At 39.5% G+C, this 20,695-nt stretch overlaps 1 protein-coding gene across 1 annotated transcript in view; it reads left to right on the top strand.

Annotated features, from left to right (window-relative positions):
* PXDNL (peroxidasin like) overlaps positions 1-20,695 on the top strand; it is a 423,364-nt gene that overhangs the window by 300,220 nt on the left and 102,449 nt on the right. Inside the window, exons 7-11 of the mRNA XM_042923424.1 lie at positions 1,341-1,510; positions 4,365-4,482; positions 12,099-12,268; positions 15,837-16,103; positions 19,898-20,014. Of these exons, the coding sequence (XP_042779358.1) occupies positions 1,341-1,510; positions 4,365-4,482; positions 12,099-12,268; positions 15,837-16,103; positions 19,898-20,014 (842 nt within the window). The remainder of the gene's footprint in view (positions 1-1,340; positions 1,511-4,364; positions 4,483-12,098; positions 12,269-15,836; positions 16,104-19,897; positions 20,015-20,695) is intronic.

Below are 20,695 nucleotides of genomic sequence, written 5' to 3'. Positions count from 1 at the left end.
ACAATATAACAATCTTATGAACGAAGCATCTACAATACACTTCACGAAATTATCAATCTTTCTTAAATTTATTAAAAAATGTACAATTTTCTCGAATTATAAATTCCAAATCTAGAGAAGAACATGATTTTTTTTTTTTTTTACTTTTAGCTTACTATTCCCAGTAACTTACTACTAATACAGATTCCTAAGTTAAAATTGCTAGGTGATTTTTAATTTTATATGCAAATTAATCCTTTAAATTCCTTTGTTTCCCAAATGATTTTAAAGGACATTTTATACAATTATTAAAAAATATAGCATTTTTAAATTCTTAAAAATCACATAAAGCATTACTTATGACAATAAAATTTGGACAACATAACATCCCCATCATAAATATATTCATATTATCATTTCATCCCTTGAATTCCCTTGTGCAGAGTGTGACCTCATTACCGCTATAGACAGACTTGTGGATTTCATTTAACTAATGCTGCCCTTTCACCCTTCGGATGGATGAAAGAGATAATTTATCACTTTGTGTACCCTTTTGCTACACATCTTTTGGAAAGAATGGAGGTACACACCATCAATCTCTTTGGTTATCTATCAATTTTATTTCATGAGAAAAAAAAAAACGTGCTGGAAGGGATTTGGAAAACATAGTAAAACTTAGCGAAAGTGAACAACTTGTGGGCCTAGATTAGGAAATACCACAAAAAAAAAATGTGAAGGGCCTACCCATCCGGTCTGCCAGAGACACTCCCAGATGTGGGCCTGTGTAAGATGGCATCATTTCCAGTGATAGCCAGGCCTTTTAACGCACACACACACAAAGAAATTTTAAGAAGGCCTGCCTCTGTCCTTTGGGAAAATTGAAGACACAAGAGAACACAGGCCTATCCATACTGATGTCAAGGTGGTTTGCAAGAGAAAAGAGCCAGTCATCTGAGGCAGCTGCCCAAATCAGACACAGCACGTTTATAGGCCTCGTTTGGGTAATAAAGCCTCTACTCTTTCTTGTAAGTAACCTCTGTGAAAAAGTTAAAAAAAAAAAAAAGTATACTACCAAGTGTAAATTCTCTGTTCTTAACATTTAAAAGATCTGTAACATTTCACTATGTATAGTTTCAACTCTGAGCCTTCTCTAAGACAAGTAAGCATTCATTTGATCCTGTAGTTATTAAGGTAAACTTACAGGTAAGCATGTGTTGTAGTCTGTTGATAGGTACCGACGAATCCTGGAGTCAAAAATGTGACTAAGGAGGTAAATTGGAGGCCGTTAAAGATTTTAATTCAGAAGATGCAAACAACATTAATAGTCACTCAACAGTTGTAATTCTTGCCTGCATGCCTAGGCGTCTGGATTCCAATGCCCTAGTTTGTGACTGTGACTTAATGTGGCTGGGGGAACTTATGCAAGGCTATGCCCGGAATGGCCAAACTCAGGCTGCTGCTACATGTCAATATCCCAGAAGGCTCCAGGGACGCTCCATTGCTTCCGTAACCGTGGAGGAGTTCAACTGTGGTACGTAATTTTCTCTGTGCTTGGAAAACGGAGTTGTCTTTTGTTTGCCTTTTCTATAAAGGTTTGTTAATACAATGCTGCATTTAAAAGAGCATAATATCAAAAGATGCTATTAAGAGGTTTAGTTAAAAGTATGGTCAATTTCTGTTTCATTATCTGCATTTTCGCTTAAGGGAGTTTTTATCATCATAAACAGAGCTGGGAAAGTCCTTGAGGATCATTTAATCCAACTTTCAAATTTCCTCAAATATTGAGGAAAACTGTTTTTCAACAAGGTCACAGGACACTGTGACCGGCATTAAAGTTTCCACTTACTCCTCAGCATCACTTAGTGCTGCTAATGATTAATAATTGAGGTTTTTCGGGGCGCCTGGGTGGCGCAGTCGGTTAAGCGTACGACTTCAGCCAGGTCACGATCTCGCGGTCCGTGAGTTCGAGCCCCGCGTCAGGCTCTGGGCTGACGGCTCAGAGCCTGGAGCCTGTTTCCGATTCTGTGTCTCCCTCTCTCTCTGCCCCTCCCCCGTTCATGCTCTGTCTCTCTCTGTCCCAAAAATAAAAAATAAAAAACGTTGAAAAAAAAAATTAAAAAAAAAAAATAATTGAGGTTTTTCAGGGGTGCCTGGGTGGCTCAGTCGGTTGAGCACCGACTTCAGCTCAGGTCATGATCTCACGGTTTGTGAGTTCGAGCCCCGCGTCGGGCTCTGTGCTGACAGCTCGGAGCCTAGAGCCTGCTTTGGATTCTCTGTCTCTTTCTGCCCCTCCCCCACCTGTGCTCTGTCTCTCTCAAAAATAAGTAAATGTAAAACTTTCTAAAAAACAAAAAAATAAATAAATAATGGCGGTTTTTCAACTTTAGATCAAATCGTTATTAGTATTCACAATATTAATGCGAACTTTGGATTTGATAAACATAGCTCATATTCTGGCAGCTTTGATAAGGCTATCAGCCTTTACTTGAAGATCCAAGTACAGCTTCTTAGAATATTATTTGGTTCTCACCTCAAGCTTTTACTATAAATAAGATAATACCTACCTATGTATCTATCTAATCTATATTTATATATAGCTTTAAACATGAATAGCTGAATGTACACACATACGTGTGCATGTGTGTGATAATTGGACTCCTTGGAGATTTAGTCACGTGATAGCTTACAGCAGACATTTTCTTTCTAAAGTCCCATTCACCGGAGGCCAAGTTTTTTTAACTTCTCTCAGCAGGTTATTTGGAAAATTATATCAATATGATTTAATTCCATCCAGATTGAGAAGAAATGTAACTTGGTCTTTATTTCCAAATAAATCGCAAATTGGTCCATACTTTCCACCTTTACTACCAACTTCAAGTTTATGTTGTGGTCCAGTTTGCCTGGAATACAGTACATGTTAACCGGTGTCCTGGCTTTCATTTTCCTCCCTCTCCAATCTATTATATTTGGGGAGATCTTTTAAAATACCTATCTGCTTATATAGTCCTTTTTGCTCTGACTCTTTTATAGCTGCCCACACCTGAAAATGAAACACGAAATCCTGAACAAGGCCACGCTTCCTGTATGTTGTATCCTCTGGCTCCTCTCTGTATCCTTGATCCAGTCTTCCTGTCCGTTTGCTCAGTGAGGTTTACCCGTCACGATGGTCTTGAAGTTCCTAAAAGTTCTTAAGCTTTTTTCTAATTCAAGGGCTGTCTGCATGCTTTTTACTCTGTCTACAGTATTCGTCTTGCACATCTCCTTATAATAGCCCTCTTCTTAAATATGAATTACTTAGAAAGGCTTTATTTAATCTCGCTTTCTACCCACCTTCTCCCTATCACACACACACTGAGTCAAGTCCCTTTTTATAATCTGTCTATCAAATCACCATTTATTTTTCTTAGTACTTGTCACAATATATTATTATACATTTTTGTGTTTGTTTAATTTCAGTTGTTTCAGTGAAATGATAAGCCTATGATTACAGAAATTTTGTTTTGATCACTGTTTCATTACTGGTCTTAGCATTGGGCCTGACATACTGTAATGTTGAGTTTTTTTTTTTTCATAAATATATAGATGAATCAAACTACTTTTCCAAAAAGGGTAATGCCAAGTGTTGATCATATGGACTTTTGATGAAGTGGTTAAGATTGGGACCTATATAACATTCTACAGACATAGTAGATCTGGTTATTTGTTAAGGACTGACAATCTCAAATCATGTACTTATGAAAAGAAGAGTTTTATCATTTAGAAAGGTTTAGAAAAATTTGTTAAGTTTGCCATAGAAAAGTGAAATTCCCTGTCTAACATTTTTCTCTCATAATTTAACTTCAATAATCTTATTTGATTCATTAAAAATCAATCTACTTTCTTATTAAAATAATTTAAATGTTTCCGTGTTTTACCTCTAATTATTACTTGAGAAGGGAAACATTCATTTATATCAATAAGGAATTTTGCTCAGCCAGGTTTGAGGTCTAGACATACAAATTCTTATAAATTGTATAAAGTGGACGTTAGATGGCTAATTGTCTAGGAAGGCTGCCTACAAATTTCAAGCTCAATTGAAGTACTTGGCTTGAAATATCGACCCATAAAATCAAACTTCTTCCATAAATATGGTTGTATTGAACTACTAGAAATAAAAGCACAGGGAAATTTATTTCATCTACTTCATTAGAGATTCCTTTGTGCACCGAATCTTTCAAATTTCTGAAGTTTTGTTAAATATATGTCTAATGTCTAAACTGGCATATTACTGGGTAACTGCAAGACAATCTGTAAAACTTTAATGTAGACGGATATTAAATATTCTCAATCTTAGGATACTATAATTTTGCGTCTTTAAAAATACCCCAATAATTCTTTTGTCACAGAGAGTCCCCGAATTACTTTTGAGCCCCAGGATGTGGAGGTAACATCGGGTAATACTGTCTACTTCACTTGCCGAGCGGAAGGAAACCCCAAACCGAAGATTACTTGGATACATAACAAGTAAATATTAAGCATGGATGTGTGTCGTATTCTCTTTCCAATTTCGTTAATCCATTTATCTTGTTTCAACTAGTTTATCTAGAGATGAAATTTCCCAAATTATCAGAATTTCTTAGAGACAAAAATGTCTCTTAGCATTCATCTTTTGACTTGTCCAAATTATCTGGAGGACTTCTTAAAATTTATATTTCTAGACATCAATGATTGTGAATTTGACTAAAGGGATTTTGTATTATTTCTAGAAGGAAGTAGTGGGATAATAATAAACTAGCGTGTTTTAAAATCTGAACATAATTAAATATAACCTCATCTTAATTATTTTAGTTGCAAACTGGCATTTTACATTTGGTGTTGCAAATTTCACACAATAAATCGGTATAACGTGATGTAAGTGAATTGGCAATAAAGGATATACAAGATTATTTAAAATACTAGTTATTTTTTTTATTCTCATTGCACTATTTGATAAAATGTGGTATGTATCAATCTAAAAGTCTGAATATAAAATTAAATAGCAATAACAAACTTAAAAATTTAAATTAAACGTCTAAAGAACGAGTGGGAAAGTGATATGAAATAGATACATAGAATGAACTACATGTTTGATACAATTCAGTCACAGGACTTGGATAATTATATTTTCATTAATTACATTATTGGTACCTAGCATGCCTTGCACGTGTCCTTCCCAGACTTGCACAAAATCTCATTGTTTTCTGTCAATGTGTATAATCAACACTATATTTTTATGCTTTTCTTCACAAAATATTCTGATATTAAAATAGTTTGCGTCTTTTCTGTATATAATTTGAATTTGTAATTTTAGTAAGAAACCCAGACATGTTTGTAAAATGTGTTTTTAATTCTTGGAGAAAACTAATAAGTGTAGGTTAAAAATAGCTTGGAAAGAAGGCAATTATGAACACTATTAAATTTGGAATCTGGCCCAGGAGAAAGACTTCAACTGATAGAAGACTTCAATTTATTTCCATCTGGAGATTGTTCAAGGGTACTTGAGAAATAGAAATTGCTGCTTGTCATGTCTTCAGACTGCTTGCTCTGCCTTCTTACAGTTTAAATTCAGTCATTATGTTTTCAAGGTTATAAAGGCACTGAAATAGTATTTAGAAAGGGACAAGTGAAATCCTGTTGCCTGACGGAATGTATGGCATAAGGGTTTTAAATATGGTGACTAAAGAAACTAAGATGCATTTAAAAGGAAACAGAGAAATGGAAGAAGAAGGAATAAAATGAAGGAAAGGTAAAGTGTAGGCAGAAATTTCTGTTACTGTATTAACCATTTTGCATAGAAAAAAAGTAGAGGTGAAAGGGAAGAGCTGATACCAAGCAATATTTAACATCACCAAATCTTAACTCACCCATTATTTGTCGTTGAGTATTTTTTTAAATAGAAAGATAACATATAGACTGAAAGTGCATGAACTTAAAGTTTAGTAGAGCAGATAATTTGAAACAAACATCTATTTAACATAAACCAAGCTAAGAAAAAAAAATACAGCCAATTCATTAGAAGCTACCTAGGTGTCCCTTCCTTAACACTCTCTTTTTTCCTCCCCCTAGAGTCCTCTATCCTGACTTTAGGGTCCATAGAGCAGTGTGTTAAGAACTGATTAGACACGAGCAAAGGTAGAATTAGAGAATTAGAAGGTACGTTTGTTGGAGTCAATTAGCTTTCTGGATGGTTAAGAAACACAGAGACTATAATTCAAAGGCCCAGGACATATCCAGTAGGAGTTCCAGAAAGATAGGTTAGAAATAATGAGCTGGAGTCAATGTTTAGAGAAGTAATAATGAGGACTCTTTCAAAAATGAAAAAAATCATGAGATTTCAGAATAAGAACTGTACTGATTCCCACCCAGGGCTTAAAAAAGAAATCTATACCTGGCGCGTTATGATCAGAAAGTTGAGAGATAAAACCTTTCATTCCAAGATAATTTTCAGATTACCTTCAAATGCATAGCAATTACACTGACAGTTAACTGTACATGGCTAGAAGGCAATCGTATATATTGAAATGGTTGAAGAAGAGAAAATCTAGTTTCCTTCTGTTTTATATTCAGCTAAATTATCTGACAAGTAAAATGAAGACATTTGCAAAGAGTTGAGCCTTACTTGGGGATATTTGCTAAAAGTAATACAAGTTAGAGAGATGTGATATGCAAGAAGTAAAAGTAAAAAGCAATGTATTTTTTTTTCATTTTTTTTAAATGTTCATTTATTTTTGAGAGACAGAGAGACAGCATGAGCAGGAGAGGGTAGAGAGAGAGAGGGAGACCCAGAATCTGAAGCAGGCTCCAGGCTCTGAGCCGTGGGCACAGAGCCCAATGCGGGGCTCAAACTCAGGAGCCGTGAGATCATGAGCTGAGCCGAAGTCGGACGCTCAACCGACTGAGCCACGCAGGCACTCCAAAAGCAATGTATTTTTAAACATGTCGGTAAATATGAATAAATTGAGATTGTTAAAGTATTGGCCAACTTTAAAGTAAGAGAGAAGTAAAATGTTAGATGATACGAATAAAAATATTGTAAGGAGAGAGGACATAATTAAATCATTTCCATGTCTCATTTTTGAGGTGTAGAATGATATTAACTTTGGATTTAGAGAAGTCAGGAAGGCCTGGTAAAAATTATGGTAAAATACTAAGAAACATGAAGAGACTACAACTATTCATACTTAGAGAAAGGAAAGAGTGATTAAAGAAAACTGGACCAGTCAACAAAAGGCAGGGAGAGATAGAATTAAGACAAAGGCAAGGCAGAGGAAAGAGAAAGTGAACAAAATATCTCATTAGAAAGAAGTTTAAATACATTAGTAAAAACAATACATGTACAGGTTAAATAGCCTTTTGAAAGACATTATAAGATTGGATTGAAAAATTCAGGGGTGCCTGGGTGGCGCCGTCGGTTAAGTGTCCGACTTCAGCCAGGTCATGATCTCGCGGTCCGCGAGTTCGAGCCCCGTGTCGGGCTCTGGGCTGATGGCTCAGAGCCTGGAGCCTGTTTCCGATTCCGTGTCTCCCTCTCTCTCTGCCCCTCCCCCGTTCATGCTCTGTCTCTCTCTGTCCCAAAAATAAATAAAAAACGTTGAAAAAAAATTAAAAAAAAAAAATTCAGCTGTGTGGTATTTATGTGTATCTAAAACATGATACTGGGAGGTGTTATATGGGTGAACATATAACAGCAACGTTGCATTAATCAAAATAAAGGTGCCATATCAATATTAATATCAACCAAAATAAATTTCAAGAAAAAAAGATAATTGCATATGATTAGTAATTGCATATCATTAGATCACAGTGATAAGAGCAGCAATATAAGAACCATTTTTGATGTAAGTTTGGGAGATTCTTTAGGCTTCTCAGGAGGAGAGTAAAGTGATTACCAGTACCTAGAAATAACAATCAAAATAATTTTTTGATAAATGATTGATTGAATTCAAAGAGGAGGGAGACCATTCCAGCTGGAAGAAGGAGTAAAGGCACAGGATAGAACTTGCTGTGATAGGATCAGGAAAGAGGGTGCATCATATTTGTTGGGATGAAGGTTTTGCTTATGAAAGTAATAGGAAAATATGAAAATTAACTGGAAGGCTGATGACTTTGGCTTTTCCTTTATAATCTTGGAGTGCCACTGGAAGATGTTGAGCGAGATAGTCACGTGACTAATAGAGGTTTCTAAACCAGCCATGCTTTTGAAGATAATTTAAGTTTGTGGGCATGCATAGTAACTTAACTTATCTTTCTATTTCTGGTACCTAGCCACAGAGCCTAGTTCTTAGAAAGCACTTTGTAAATGCTTATTGCAATGAATTCCCTTTAATAAATCAAACCTGTTTGTCGGCACATTTGCAAGGAAAACAAAAATCTAAGAACATTCTACTTGTGCGCACCTTTGTGTTTTTACATATGATTGCTACTTGGTTTGCACCAAGTTGACAATGTGATACGTATATTGAGACACGAAGACCTGCTTTGAATTTTTGAAGGAACAGCATGATTCGTGAGCAAACAGTTTTTATCAGCAAACAGAGAAATAACCAGGGAAAGGGATTGGTGCGTTGTAAATGCGTGGGTTTGATGTGCTGGGTTTAATTTGTTTGGTTTTATACCATTTGGTTTTTGTGGGTTTAATTTTTTTGGTTTTATACCATTTTAAAGAGTAAAAATTGCTGAACTCTGTTGCATCGTCTAGCCAGAAGACAGATACCATATACACACTTGGTAACTTTTGATATTTTGGGATTCAGTTTTAGAACGAGTTTTTCTTGCCACATTTGCTTTATTTCTCTGTGTGTAATGTGGGTGTACAACTATTTTCCCCCTCCTCTTCCTCCTCCATTTCCTTTTGTCCCAATTCTCCGTCACATAGAGGCTGAGGCAGATGCTATGTTGTTACTAGCCTGTCATTTTACGAGACTCTACCTCCATGAAGGAGGAGACTATGTCTGTCATATCGTTCCAAGCATCTGGGAAGGGTTAAATTATAGTTTCTTATAAAAGGATACAACTCAGGAGCAGCCAGATGGAGAGGGCAAAGTATGTGGGAAGGGGTGCAGACCTTCTGTGCTTTCTGAGTGTGATGCTCCCCAAATATCTACATGTTTACCAGTTTGGAAGCTTCAAGAACAAATTTTTAAAAAATTTTTTTAACGTTTATTTATTATTAAGAGACAGAGAGACACAGAGTGTGAGCAGGGGAGGGGTAGAGAGAGGGGGGCACATAGAATCTGAAGTAGGCTCCAGGCTCTGAGCTGTCGGCACAGAGCCCGACGCGGGGCTCAAACTCACACACTGCGAGATCAGGACCTGAGCCGAAGTCGGTCGCTCAACCAACCGAGCCACCCAGGCGCCCCTCCAAGAACAAATTTTAAAGAAACTAAATCATCTTTGGAAAAGATGCAGTTCCATTATTGCTGGCATGTTCCTTTGCAAGTAGTCTTTTTTTTTTTTTTAATTTATTTTGAGAAAGAGAGCATGTGTGAGTGGGGAAGGGGCAGAGAGAGAGGGAGAGAGAAAGTCCCAAGCAGGCTTTGAGCTGCCAGTGCAGAGCCTGATGCGGGGCTCAATCTCATGAACCATGAGATCACAACGTGACCTGAAATCAAGAGCCGGATGCATAACTGACAGAGCCACCCAGGCCCCCCTTTTGCAAGTAGGTCTTCTTCATTGGGTGTAAGGTTAGATGATTTTAGAATTGTGTTTAAAATCATTAGTTTAATACTAAATGAGACTTTTGAATGTGGGCACTTAAAGAAAACGTGCTTTCTGATGTTCATTGCAGGTTACTGACACTGAGTAGCTGTTTATACTTACAGGAATGTCCGTCATCTAGTTCCCTTGCCTATGCCTTGCATGACTGACCGTTCAGAAGCACTATTGTTTTTCCTAAAGCGAATCTCTTCAAAAATAGCAACTTGAAGTTCTTACTAACTGGTAGTTTTTCTTTTTTTTTTTTCTTTTTAATTTTTTAAGTTTATTTATTTTGTTTTTAAAAATTCTTCTTTTTAACGTTTATTTTTGAGAAAGAGGGACAGAGTGCAAGCGGGGAAGAGGCAGAGACAGAGGGAGACACAGAATCCGAAGCAGGCTCCAGGCTCCGAGCTGTCGGCACAGAGCCCAGCGCCGGGCTCAAACTCCCGAACCGCGAGATCATGACCTGAGCTGAAGTTGGATGTTTAACCGACTGAGCCACCCAGGTGCCCCTATTTAATTTGAGAGAGAGAGAGAATGCAGGAGAGGCAAAGAGAGAGGGAGAGAGAGAATCCCAAGCAGGCTCTGCACTGTCAGTGCAGAGCCCAATGTAGGGCTCAAACTCACGAACTGTGAGATCAAGAGCCAAAACCAAGCATCAGATGCTTAACCGACTGAACCACCCAGGTGCCCTAGTAACTGGTAGTTTTTCTTAAAATTAGGCTTTTCAGCGGGTGAAGAAGAGATTGCATCTGTGTGTCCTGTCTTCTCTGCTCCACTCTAAAAAAATGGATGTGAAATATGGCCATTGTGTGCCTCCTTATCCTTTGTGACAGAAATTGCTGAATAAGGATGATTTCTCCATCTCTTTAATTGAACATGCTTTAGTTTTTACATATATGAAAATAAGATGAGTTATTATCCTTCAGTGATGGCACATATTTAAATGAGTAGACAAACTTGGAAGCTGTTGGCTTTGTAAAACAAATTAAAAAGAGACATGAGATCCCCTCAATGGACCTCTTCCTCTGGAAAGGGTGTTATTGATGGATGATGTAGACTAAGTGTTTAATTGAGCTTATTGAGTGATGAATGTGTGTGTTGGGGGAACATTTTATGTTTAATAAATTTATAGTACTAAGCAGACTCATACAAATATCTATTCCTCCTCAGACAAGATCACTGAGTATTTTAAAAAAGGGAAAAGTACCCTGGTACGACAAAAACGTTCTGTACAAACTTCCAACATATGTTTATGTGTCAGTAGCTTTGCATTTATTGCTAGAGATAACCCCCAAAAACCATATTATTGATGTCTGAACCTTCTGGATGATAGCCTTCACTATGTACTCAATGGATCTTCCATTTGGATGGATAAATGCCATTTTCCTGGTATCCCCAAAATGGTCCAGTTCCGTTAAGAGGGCCTAACATCCAACAACTGGGTAAGTGGGTTGTGCTTATTTAATGCCATGTCGTGTAATTGTCCTTGGCTTTAGCTAGGTTGTCTTCAATATGAATATTTTCCTACTCCTTCACGAAATGTGAACGCATTCTGAATGACTCACAGAAAAGGGGTGCAAAACTTACATATGATCGTCTGATGATTTTTTTAATGGGAATTCAGAGGTATAACAATGTGCAGAAGTATCTTTCATTTGGATAGATGGCTTTAGTGTTTAAATTCATGCTGCTTTAGGGGCGCCTGGGTGGCTCAGTCGGTTGAGCGTCCGACTTTGGCTCGGGTCAAGATCTCTCAGTTGGTGAGTTCAAGCCCCATGTTGGTCTCTGTGCTGACAGCTCAGAGCCTGGAGCCTGCTTTGGATTCTGTGTCTCCCTCTCTCTTCCCCGCTCATGTTGTGTCTCCCTCTGTCTCTCAAAGATGAATAAACATTAACAAAAAAATTAAAGGGGTGCCTGGGTGGCTTGGTCGGTTGGGCGTCCGACTTCGGCTCAGGTCATGATCTCGCGGTCCGTGAGTTTGAGCCCCGCGTCGGGCTCTGTGCTGACGGCTCAGAGCCTGGAGCCTGCTTCAGATTCTGTGTCTCCCTCTCTCCCTGCTCCTCCGCTGTTCATGCTCTGTCTCTCCCTGTCTCAAAAATAAATAAACGTTAAAAAAAAGTTAAAAAAAAATTAAAGTCATGCTGCCTTGGGAAGCAGGACATTTAAACCTCCTTCCTTTCTATCATGTCTTGACTTGAAACCTGTGTTTAGGATACAGTCTCAGAAATGGGAAGGGACAACTAGGATTTAAACTAAAATGTTCTAGATTATTAAGATAATTTTAGAAGTTAACAAGTCGATATACACGAGCCATATTTATAAGTTCCTATATGTTCAGTCTTGTTAAGTGTTTGAGACATGATTGGGGTTAAATAACATGTGTGTAAAACGTGCGTTTCCAGCCATTCATTGGATTTGGAAGATGATACTCGACTTAACTTGTTTGACGATGGGACACTCATGATCCGAAACACCCGTGAGTCGGACCAAGGTGAATATCAGTGCATGGCCAGAAACTCAGCCGGGGAAGTCAAGACCCAGAATGCCATGCTCAGATACTCCAGTCCTCCAGGTACGGGTTTTCTTCCTGAGGGAACTTGGGGTAAATGCCTCAGTTCTCCATCAGTTATTTGCACTAGAAAATGACTTATGTTGCTTCTTTAAAGGATGGAGCACTTAAAAGTGAAACTGTTGCCATTTTCTATCACTTTCTAGTCTTCTACAGAAATTGTTCTTTTTCTCTTCAAGTTTTTTTTTAAATTTCCTGCTTCCGTTCTCTTCTCTCGTAGTCACCACAGGTGCTGTGCCAAGACTGCTGTTCTCCTTTTGATGACCTATCCAGCCTCCTCAGAAGACGACCCGCCCTCCTCAGACAGAGGGACTCAGTGGTACCTAGGCAGGGCTATCATCCTTTCCTAACAAACGTTCAGTTATTCATTCATAATTAATTACCCACCAAATATTTACTGAATGCCTACTGAGCTTGCTGTTGAAGATTCTATGGTCGACAGCCTATGCTCCTTTAACTTTCCAGGAGCTTTGCTTTGCCCTAATGTCAGTGGCCCGTGTAAACCAGCCACAGTGCCTGTGACAAATTTGTAGTAATATCATTTTGAGAGAGCTGATGGAAAGAGTGACACTGTTTCCTCAGCCCTTACCGAGTCGATAGTCTATCAGGCGATAGATTGGGCGATTAGCCATAATTCAACAAAATGGCAGGTTTTATGACAGGTAAGGAGAGGGGCTAGGAGGATAAAGGGGAGTTCGCTGTGCGCTGGCAAATGTGTAAGCGCTGGCTCTGGGGGCGAGGGAGCAGCCCTGAGGTGCAACATTTGCCGACGATTGACGAGACACCGATGAATTCGGAGCTGAGACGAGATGGAGCAGAAATGCTACTGGTAGCATAGCATTTCTACCCTGCAGACGCAGATGTAGACCATCTCAGAACTCCAGATAATAGCAAAATGTGGAACAATGAGAAGTGGTAAACGTCAGCATTGATCTTTGACGTTCAGGAGGTTTATTTAGTTGTAAGTTTAGGTCCCTGGATTTTCTAACAATGGCTGTGCTTCACAAGCAGCTTGAAAGATTCCCCAAGTTTGATAACCGGCCCTCTAGAGCGGGCCGCCGCACAGCCCTGTCAGAGGAAGAGCCCTGGGAGCCGACTTGGAGATCTGTGTTCGTTCAAGAAAGGATTTCCCAGGACCCGTGACCTAGAAGCCGAAGGCAAGAAGTAGGAAACAGCCAGATAAAGAGGACTGAAACCTCATCGTAGGAGAAGGGGCAGTAAAGGTAGACAGAGCAGGGCACATTCAAGACTGGATGCCTCGAGGGTACAGATGCAGAGTGGGGGATTCCTTGAGATTTGGGGGGCTGTAAGGCAGAGCTGAATCATTCATTACTGTGCTCAAAGTGTGACCAAAATTAGATTGCTCTTTTAAAATGGTCGCCCAGGCTGCAGTTCGGAGAACAAGCAGGAGGACAGAGTAAGGTGAGGGGCGGGCAGGCTGTGGCGATGATGCACAGGAGAGCAGTGACGTTGGATGGGGCAGTGACAGAGGGAGTAGAGAAAACGCCACTGAACTAAGAGTTACTCCGGCAGAATTGAGGCATTTGAGTCAGAGATTGACTGGATTCGGGAATTCCCTACGGAGTTCTTCGGTACTTTCTCATCAGCACACCCACTAGCTCTTTCCAAAGCATCATCCACTTTGCCCTCTAGGTCAAGCCTGACTCTGCGCACGGGAGTATTCCTACTTTGACTTCTGGGCGCTGCTTTCTCCTGATCCTTTTCTAAGGTCCTCTCCTTCTTAAAGACTTCAGCTTGCCTTGACCGTGTTGTTCCCCACACCCTCCAACACCCACCCTTCCTCCAGTTGGCCTGCCCTAACCACATTTCTTCCTCTTCTGTTGAACCCTCCTTGACTTTTGAAGCAATTCCCAAACATCAAACTTGAGTAATTTCTGTCCATTTCACAGATTCTATTGCTGGTATCTTTCCTGAGATTTGGATTGATCTCACTCACCACCGCCTTTGTGCTCATCTTCACATGTAAATTTTTTACGTCGCTCAAACACTTTCGCCTGCACTTCATCTCACGTTTGCCATCACCGTTGATGTTATTAACATCCTCCTAAAACTTCAGATTCAGCCTCCACTGCTATCTTTTCTTGATCAAGTCTCTAGAAATTTGGTTCCACGATGTATCGGATTATCTTCCTTTTCATTTTCACTGCCATTGATTTGCTCCAAAAACCTTTTGTATCTCAATTGTTATAATACCTCTTTCCATTTTTCTACAGCCCTTTACGCCTTAGTGCAATATAATGATTTCCAAGGTATGTTGTAGTTCTTCAGACTACGTGGCTTGTTTTCTGTTCTCGTAGCTGAAGCATAAGCTTACAAGGACGGGAGTATGTCTTGTGCATCTTTTCAACATCTAGAACATTTTATCCATCTTAAGGCATGCAATATTGTGAAAATTAAATCTTGATTGTTGAATTAGATTAAACGCATTTATCTCTGTTCTTCATGGTATATTTATCTCAGAAATTAAGGAGCCCCCCCAAATTAGACCCGATAATTAGGCATTTTTAACACCCTACTAAGTCTTTAATTTCTGCTTCAGATTTCTAGAAAAGATGACGCTCTTAAGAATCGATGAGCGGAACACCCTGTATGGAAGTCTAAGTTTTGTATTTACAAGAATACTTACTATCGTATTATGTTTGGCTGAAAGTGTCAGAAAATTTGATGAGACATGACTTGAACACACACAGTGTGTGTGTGTGTGTGTGTGTGTGTGTGTGTGTGTGTGGTTTATTCAGGTGCCACAAGCAGTGTGGGAGTCTGGACCGAGCTGCCACATTAGCCCAGTGCTCCAATGAGATCTTTCTATTCTTTAGTCCTTTGCACATAGACCTTTTTCTCCCCTCATAATTGTCACCTGTTGGTACGAAGTTGGCTCCTGTAACCCAAAACTCATGACCAAATGCCAGGCAGCAAACAGAAGGAGCAATGACTGACTAAACCACTCTTTTATCTGGGAAGGAAACTCGTCCAGTGACATGTGTCTACACCGTGCTGGCAGAAGAGTGTCACACAGATACCCTTAACTGCAAGAGAGTCTCAGAAGGGGATATTTTTCAATGGAACATTTGAGCAGTTAGCCCTGAAATAAAAAATAGGTGTGCCCCAGCAGTGTCTATGATACATCCTGGCGTACAGGGAAGCGGTCTTTAAAAAAAAATTACATGTTTATATCAAATCCGGATTTCAGATCTAGACATTTTCGGGGCGCCTGGGTGGCTCAGTTGGTTTCAGCTCTCGATTTCAGCTCAAGTCATGATCTCCAGGTCCGTGATGAGCGTGGAGCTTGCTTGGGATTCCCTCGCAACGTCTCCCTCTGCCCCTCCCCCACTTGAATGCGTGCACACACACGAGTGCTTTCTCTCTCTCTCTCTCTCTCTCAAAAAAAGATCCAGATATTTTAGTTTTAATTATTTGAGAATATGTATGTATATAATATTTTAGCATAGAGTCATTTTGAAAATGACAAACACGTAAAAACCACAGTGTAGAATAAATAACCCTTAACTGCTACTGGCTGTATTTTGTTTTGTTTTCCTCTTTGCTTTAGCCAAGCCTAGTTTTATAATCCAGCCCCAGGACACAGAGGTTTTCGTTGGCACGAGCACAACTTTGGAATGTATGGCCACGGGCCACCCACACCCCCATGTTACTTGGACGAGGGGCAGCGGAGAGGCCCTGGATGGATCCAGGCACCTGGCTACTTCCGGAGGACTCTACTTGCAAAATGTCACCCTGCAGGACCACGGTCGATTTACCTGTCACGCCGACAATAATCAAGGCTCTGTCCAAGCCACAGCGAACATAATTGTACAAGGTACGGGAGCAGGAGGTCGGGATTGAAATGTTCATGCTGCCACACTCAGAAAATTATTTTTCAACTTAAAAAAAGAATGTCATGTACATCGGTGAAGAGATTTTTGTATTCGCCATGTCGTTTTTGACATAATAGACTTTTCAAAACTAATCGGCTTCACATTAAAACTTGCCTTTATTTTTACTTCAGTCTTTATCCCCATGCTGTAATCAACCGTTAGCCACAAAGGAGATGAAGTCATTCATCTGGCAGCAAACTGTCAAAAGATATTTGTGCTTCAGTATACTGTACAGACGTAGGAAAGACGCTTTAGACATGGAAGTGGAAATTCTGTGCCCTATGTTCATAGTCGCTTACCAAGCTGTCTACTCGGCATAGCTCGGGAATGCGCTGACGGCTCTTACGAGCCTGGGCTGTGTAACTAAAGCAAGAATAAAACTATTCTGAGCACCACAAGTAGTTTATATGCATGGGCAGGCAATCCTGTTGTAAAGAACGTTGTGCTTTCGTGCTATGCTTTTGTGATTAACCTGGGCTGCCCCTCCCTTTCTGTTGTGCTGGTTGTGTGTGCGGGTGTAGGTACAGGTGCACGTGTGCTCACATATGCACTCAACACTCCTTGTGGGCTTAGAGGTGTAGTAAACAGAACAGAAGGCTTACTTGAACGATGTCAGATGTCCCATTCTATCCAAAATTGCTTTTTATCGGCTGACAGTGATACCTTTCGAGGGCTTCCTAGAGCCACGAACAGTATAGTTAAGAAGTTACGTTATTTTACTTAACACACTTGCATAAGGTGTTATCTGTCCAAAAACCAGACCCTGGGAAACATGGAACAAAAACTCATGTTTAGGAACAGGAGTCGGGCGACTTCGGGACGGTGAATGCTGGCTGCTGGGGAGCAGTGCGAGTGGCCCTCTGGAAGGTTCAGCACTTCACCCGTCCTGCGTTTCCGGCATTCAGTAAATGTTTGCCAAATTGCTTTTGCTTACCATCAGCTCTTTAAGTAGCAAAAGATCAATAACTTCTTGTTCCCATTCGTATGTCTGAGGAAAGAATTGCGTTCCCCCTAGAAATGTTAATACCATGGAAAAACATTTTCTATACTCTAAAAAAGGTGTAGAAATGAAATTTTTTCGTGAAGTCCTGGGTAACTCCTGGGGGAAATTACTTTTAAAGGACCCAAACATTATTTTTAGGCTTTCCACGTGTCCGGGTTGAAAACTGCTTGCAAAGAAATAGTATTTGGGTTTGTTTCTTGCCTTATTTTGTATCTAAGGTCTGGTGTTTAGAAGCATAACACCTAATGAGGCATTTACACTCTGACAGGCTCCTTTCTAGTCCTTTGTGTCTCAGCTTCTTGCATTTAGTTTCTACTTCTGTTGTTTCATCTGGATCAGTTGACGTCTCACCAAACTCTGACGTTTATGGTGCTGTTCATTTCTCATACTACAATACGCTAACGATTTCTTTTTACCAGGAAGTTTGCACTGAAATTGCCACCTGCTTGTCTTTTGTCCCAACTGTGTAGTTGGGTTACTTGTAGGTCCCTGTGTCGAGATTTTTAATCGGTCTTGAAATGGTCCGTTAATCATTCAATACATTTACAAAAGAGGCTTCTTTTATTCGCCTAGTGCACAGACTAAATATTTTAAGATGTACCCCTTTGTGTCATCTTAACAGATGTTCTATCAATTTTCTTTAGTTCTTTCAGTGTCCATCTAAGCCAAGAATACAATGGCCCACAGATTAATTTCCTTCCCCAGACTGGCTGAACAAATAATAAAATGAAAAAGAAAAAGCCTCAATGGAAGGTGTGAATCACAGTATGGGCCACTTAGGTGAAAAAGCCTATAGTTCCCAACAGTGTAAACAAAAATGCTTTTTTGTATGAGGCATCATGGTCACGGATTTTGTAAAGTCCACCAGAAGGGTGACTTTTAAGAAAATGGCAGAACGCTTCGCCTAAGCATGTGGGGGTTTAGCATCGGAGCTGGGACTGTTGGCCACCATTGTTAGTTAAGTAGAAGGCCCAGAAATGTGAACTCCATATCCTTGTTCAGTTACTACAGCCTGCACTGCCTCCCTTTGTGATGTTTAGCTCTTCTGAGTTTTCTCCCCATTAGATCTCAAAATTTCTTCATTGATCTAGCGAGTTGGCCATTTTCATGTGAGGAACAAGCATAAAATGATCATTTATTTATGTTTTTCCTAATTTCTGGTAGGATGTGGTCTCTGGGAATTAAAAATATTATTTTCCATGAAACCACATGAAATACAATTTTCACCCAGACTTGGCTAGAGTTTTGTTATTACTAAAAAGTCGAAGTCAAATTTCCCAACATTTGTGCCTTGACCAAATGACTTGCTATAACCCCTCCCTACTTTTGCTTTATAGCTCTTCTACAGTGTCACAAATTGATTTTTTAATGTAGAAATATTTTTGTTCATTTCAAGTTATCCCTAGCAATTTTAAAAGTTAGTGTAATGTTCCAAAAAGAACATCAGGCTAGGGGTTGAGTGGACTAAATTTTCATCCTGTCTCTGAGAGTTACTGAGTTCAACCTCCCCCAGCCTGGATTTCTTCATCTGTAGGACATGGAACCTAAGACTGCTGATCTGTGGACTGTTTTCTAGCTTGACTTTTCTAAGATTCTATTGCAAGCATCTTGCAAGCGTTCCTGAGGGCTTTCATAAATTTGCATGACCTTGGAATTTATCTTTTCCCATTGTTCAGCCTAGTGCCTTACTTAGAACTGAAGACTTTTAAAAATCTTTATTACTTACACACAACGTGAAAGCTGAAACATATATACCTTGCCTAACATTATTTATTTCATCATGTTTCTTGTAAATCCAGATGGTAAGGAAGGGCAAGGAGGGGGTGAGTACAAAGATCTAACAGCGAGGAGAAGTGGTCAGGTCATCTCAGAAAGTTGTTTGAAAATCTCCTCCCTTAGGGATTACTGGAGATCATTGTGCCCTTGAGTGGCCAAATAGATCTATTTTGCATATTAATGAAAGTCATGAACAGATTCTATAACTGTACATGCAGCTATTAGCTATTTAAACAAATTCAACTGCAAAAGATCTGAACACTTGGAAATCTTGGAACTTTGACTTAAATGTGACTTTTTCAAAGCGATCGTATCATGTGTTACAGGAAGCATTTTTTTCCTGAGATTAACAGAATGACTTGTTTCAAATTTCATCATGTTTATGAAAGTTCGGAGGAAACAATTTTGTTAATGGTTCAAATACAATCCCTAGTTTTAGATAGGTCTATCACAGTTAATAAACAACACGTGAAGCAGATTCCATAAGATTTAGAAATACTTCCCTCCTATTAACTACCACTTTTCTGCCTCGCAAACCAGGTATGTGTATCTCTGGTTTCTTTACAAGTAGGCACAGACATACGCAAACACCTACATACTCTTAGTAGCTTTTGTGTAAATAACTGGAAACAAATTCCAGTTAAGCAACTTATTTATTTGAGAGAGAGAAATTGTGCGTGTGCGCACACGTGCGTGCGTCTGAGCAAGGGAGGGGGAGAGGGAGAGAGAGAATCTTAAGCAGGCCCCATGCTCGGCGCAGAACCCTGTGCGGGGCTTGATCTTACAACCACCGTGAGATCATGACCTGAGCCAAAATCAAGAGTCCAAAGCTTTACATACTGAGCCACCCCGGTGCCCCAAGCAACATATTTAAACCTATTTCCTTTTTTTCCCCTCTTGGCATTGAAAATTTATGGAGTAGTTTTTAACTTTGATGTACTTTTTCATTCTCTTTAGCTCCTCCACAATTCACAAGAATTCCCAAGGATCAAATGGTGCTAGAAGGACATTCTGTAGAATTTCTCTGTGAGGCTGAAGGCAACCCACCTCCAATAATTGCCTGGACCAAAGCAGGTATTAGCATAACCACAAGAAAAAAGAAATGTCTTCTTTTATAAGAGGATGAAAGACAGTTTAAACTAATTATTATAGGTACATCTCCGGATTAAATAGGTCATCATAATTTTTCGTAAGGGTTAAGTTTCAACATTTGAACGTGTGGCTTTCCTTAGATAATCCTCTCTGGGCCTCAGTTCCCTGATTTTTTTTTTCTCCTTACACTCACCTCCTCTCTAGCAACCATCAGTTTGCTTAGTTTCTTGATTTTAAGATGAAATTATTGGACAGTTCAGTGGTTTTAAATATTTTTTAAAGTGGCAGAATTCTCTTTGAGTACGAAATGAAACTGTTAAGTGCAGTGAAACCAACCCTAAGTGAAACTCTAGCATATGAAGTGGCTAAAAGTGAGCTGCTGTCTTTTAAGTGTGGGGTGGGTGTGGGGTGCCTCTGAGGGGGCCCGCACTTCTGGTGATCCCTGGCGCATTAGACAACAAGGCCTACAGTCTCTGAGATGAGAGCTCCTCCAAGATTTTGCCCGTCTTGGAATTACTTTCATATCAGTTCAGGTGACCAGGTTAAATTCTAAACACGTCAACATTTGTGAATTGCTTTTGGCTAAAAGTTTTGCCCTCATCTTTACAAGAGTAGAGTGGGTAGGAGGTGAACTGCGAAGGGGCAAAGCTAAGATTCACGTCT

This window comes from Panthera leo, chromosome F2, assembly GCF_018350215.1.
Source record: "Panthera leo isolate Ple1 chromosome F2, P.leo_Ple1_pat1.1, whole genome shotgun sequence".
In the NCBI taxonomy this organism is placed as follows: Eukaryota; Metazoa; Chordata; class Mammalia; order Carnivora; family Felidae; genus Panthera; species Panthera leo.
This window is presented reverse-complemented; position numbering and strand designations above follow the sequence as displayed.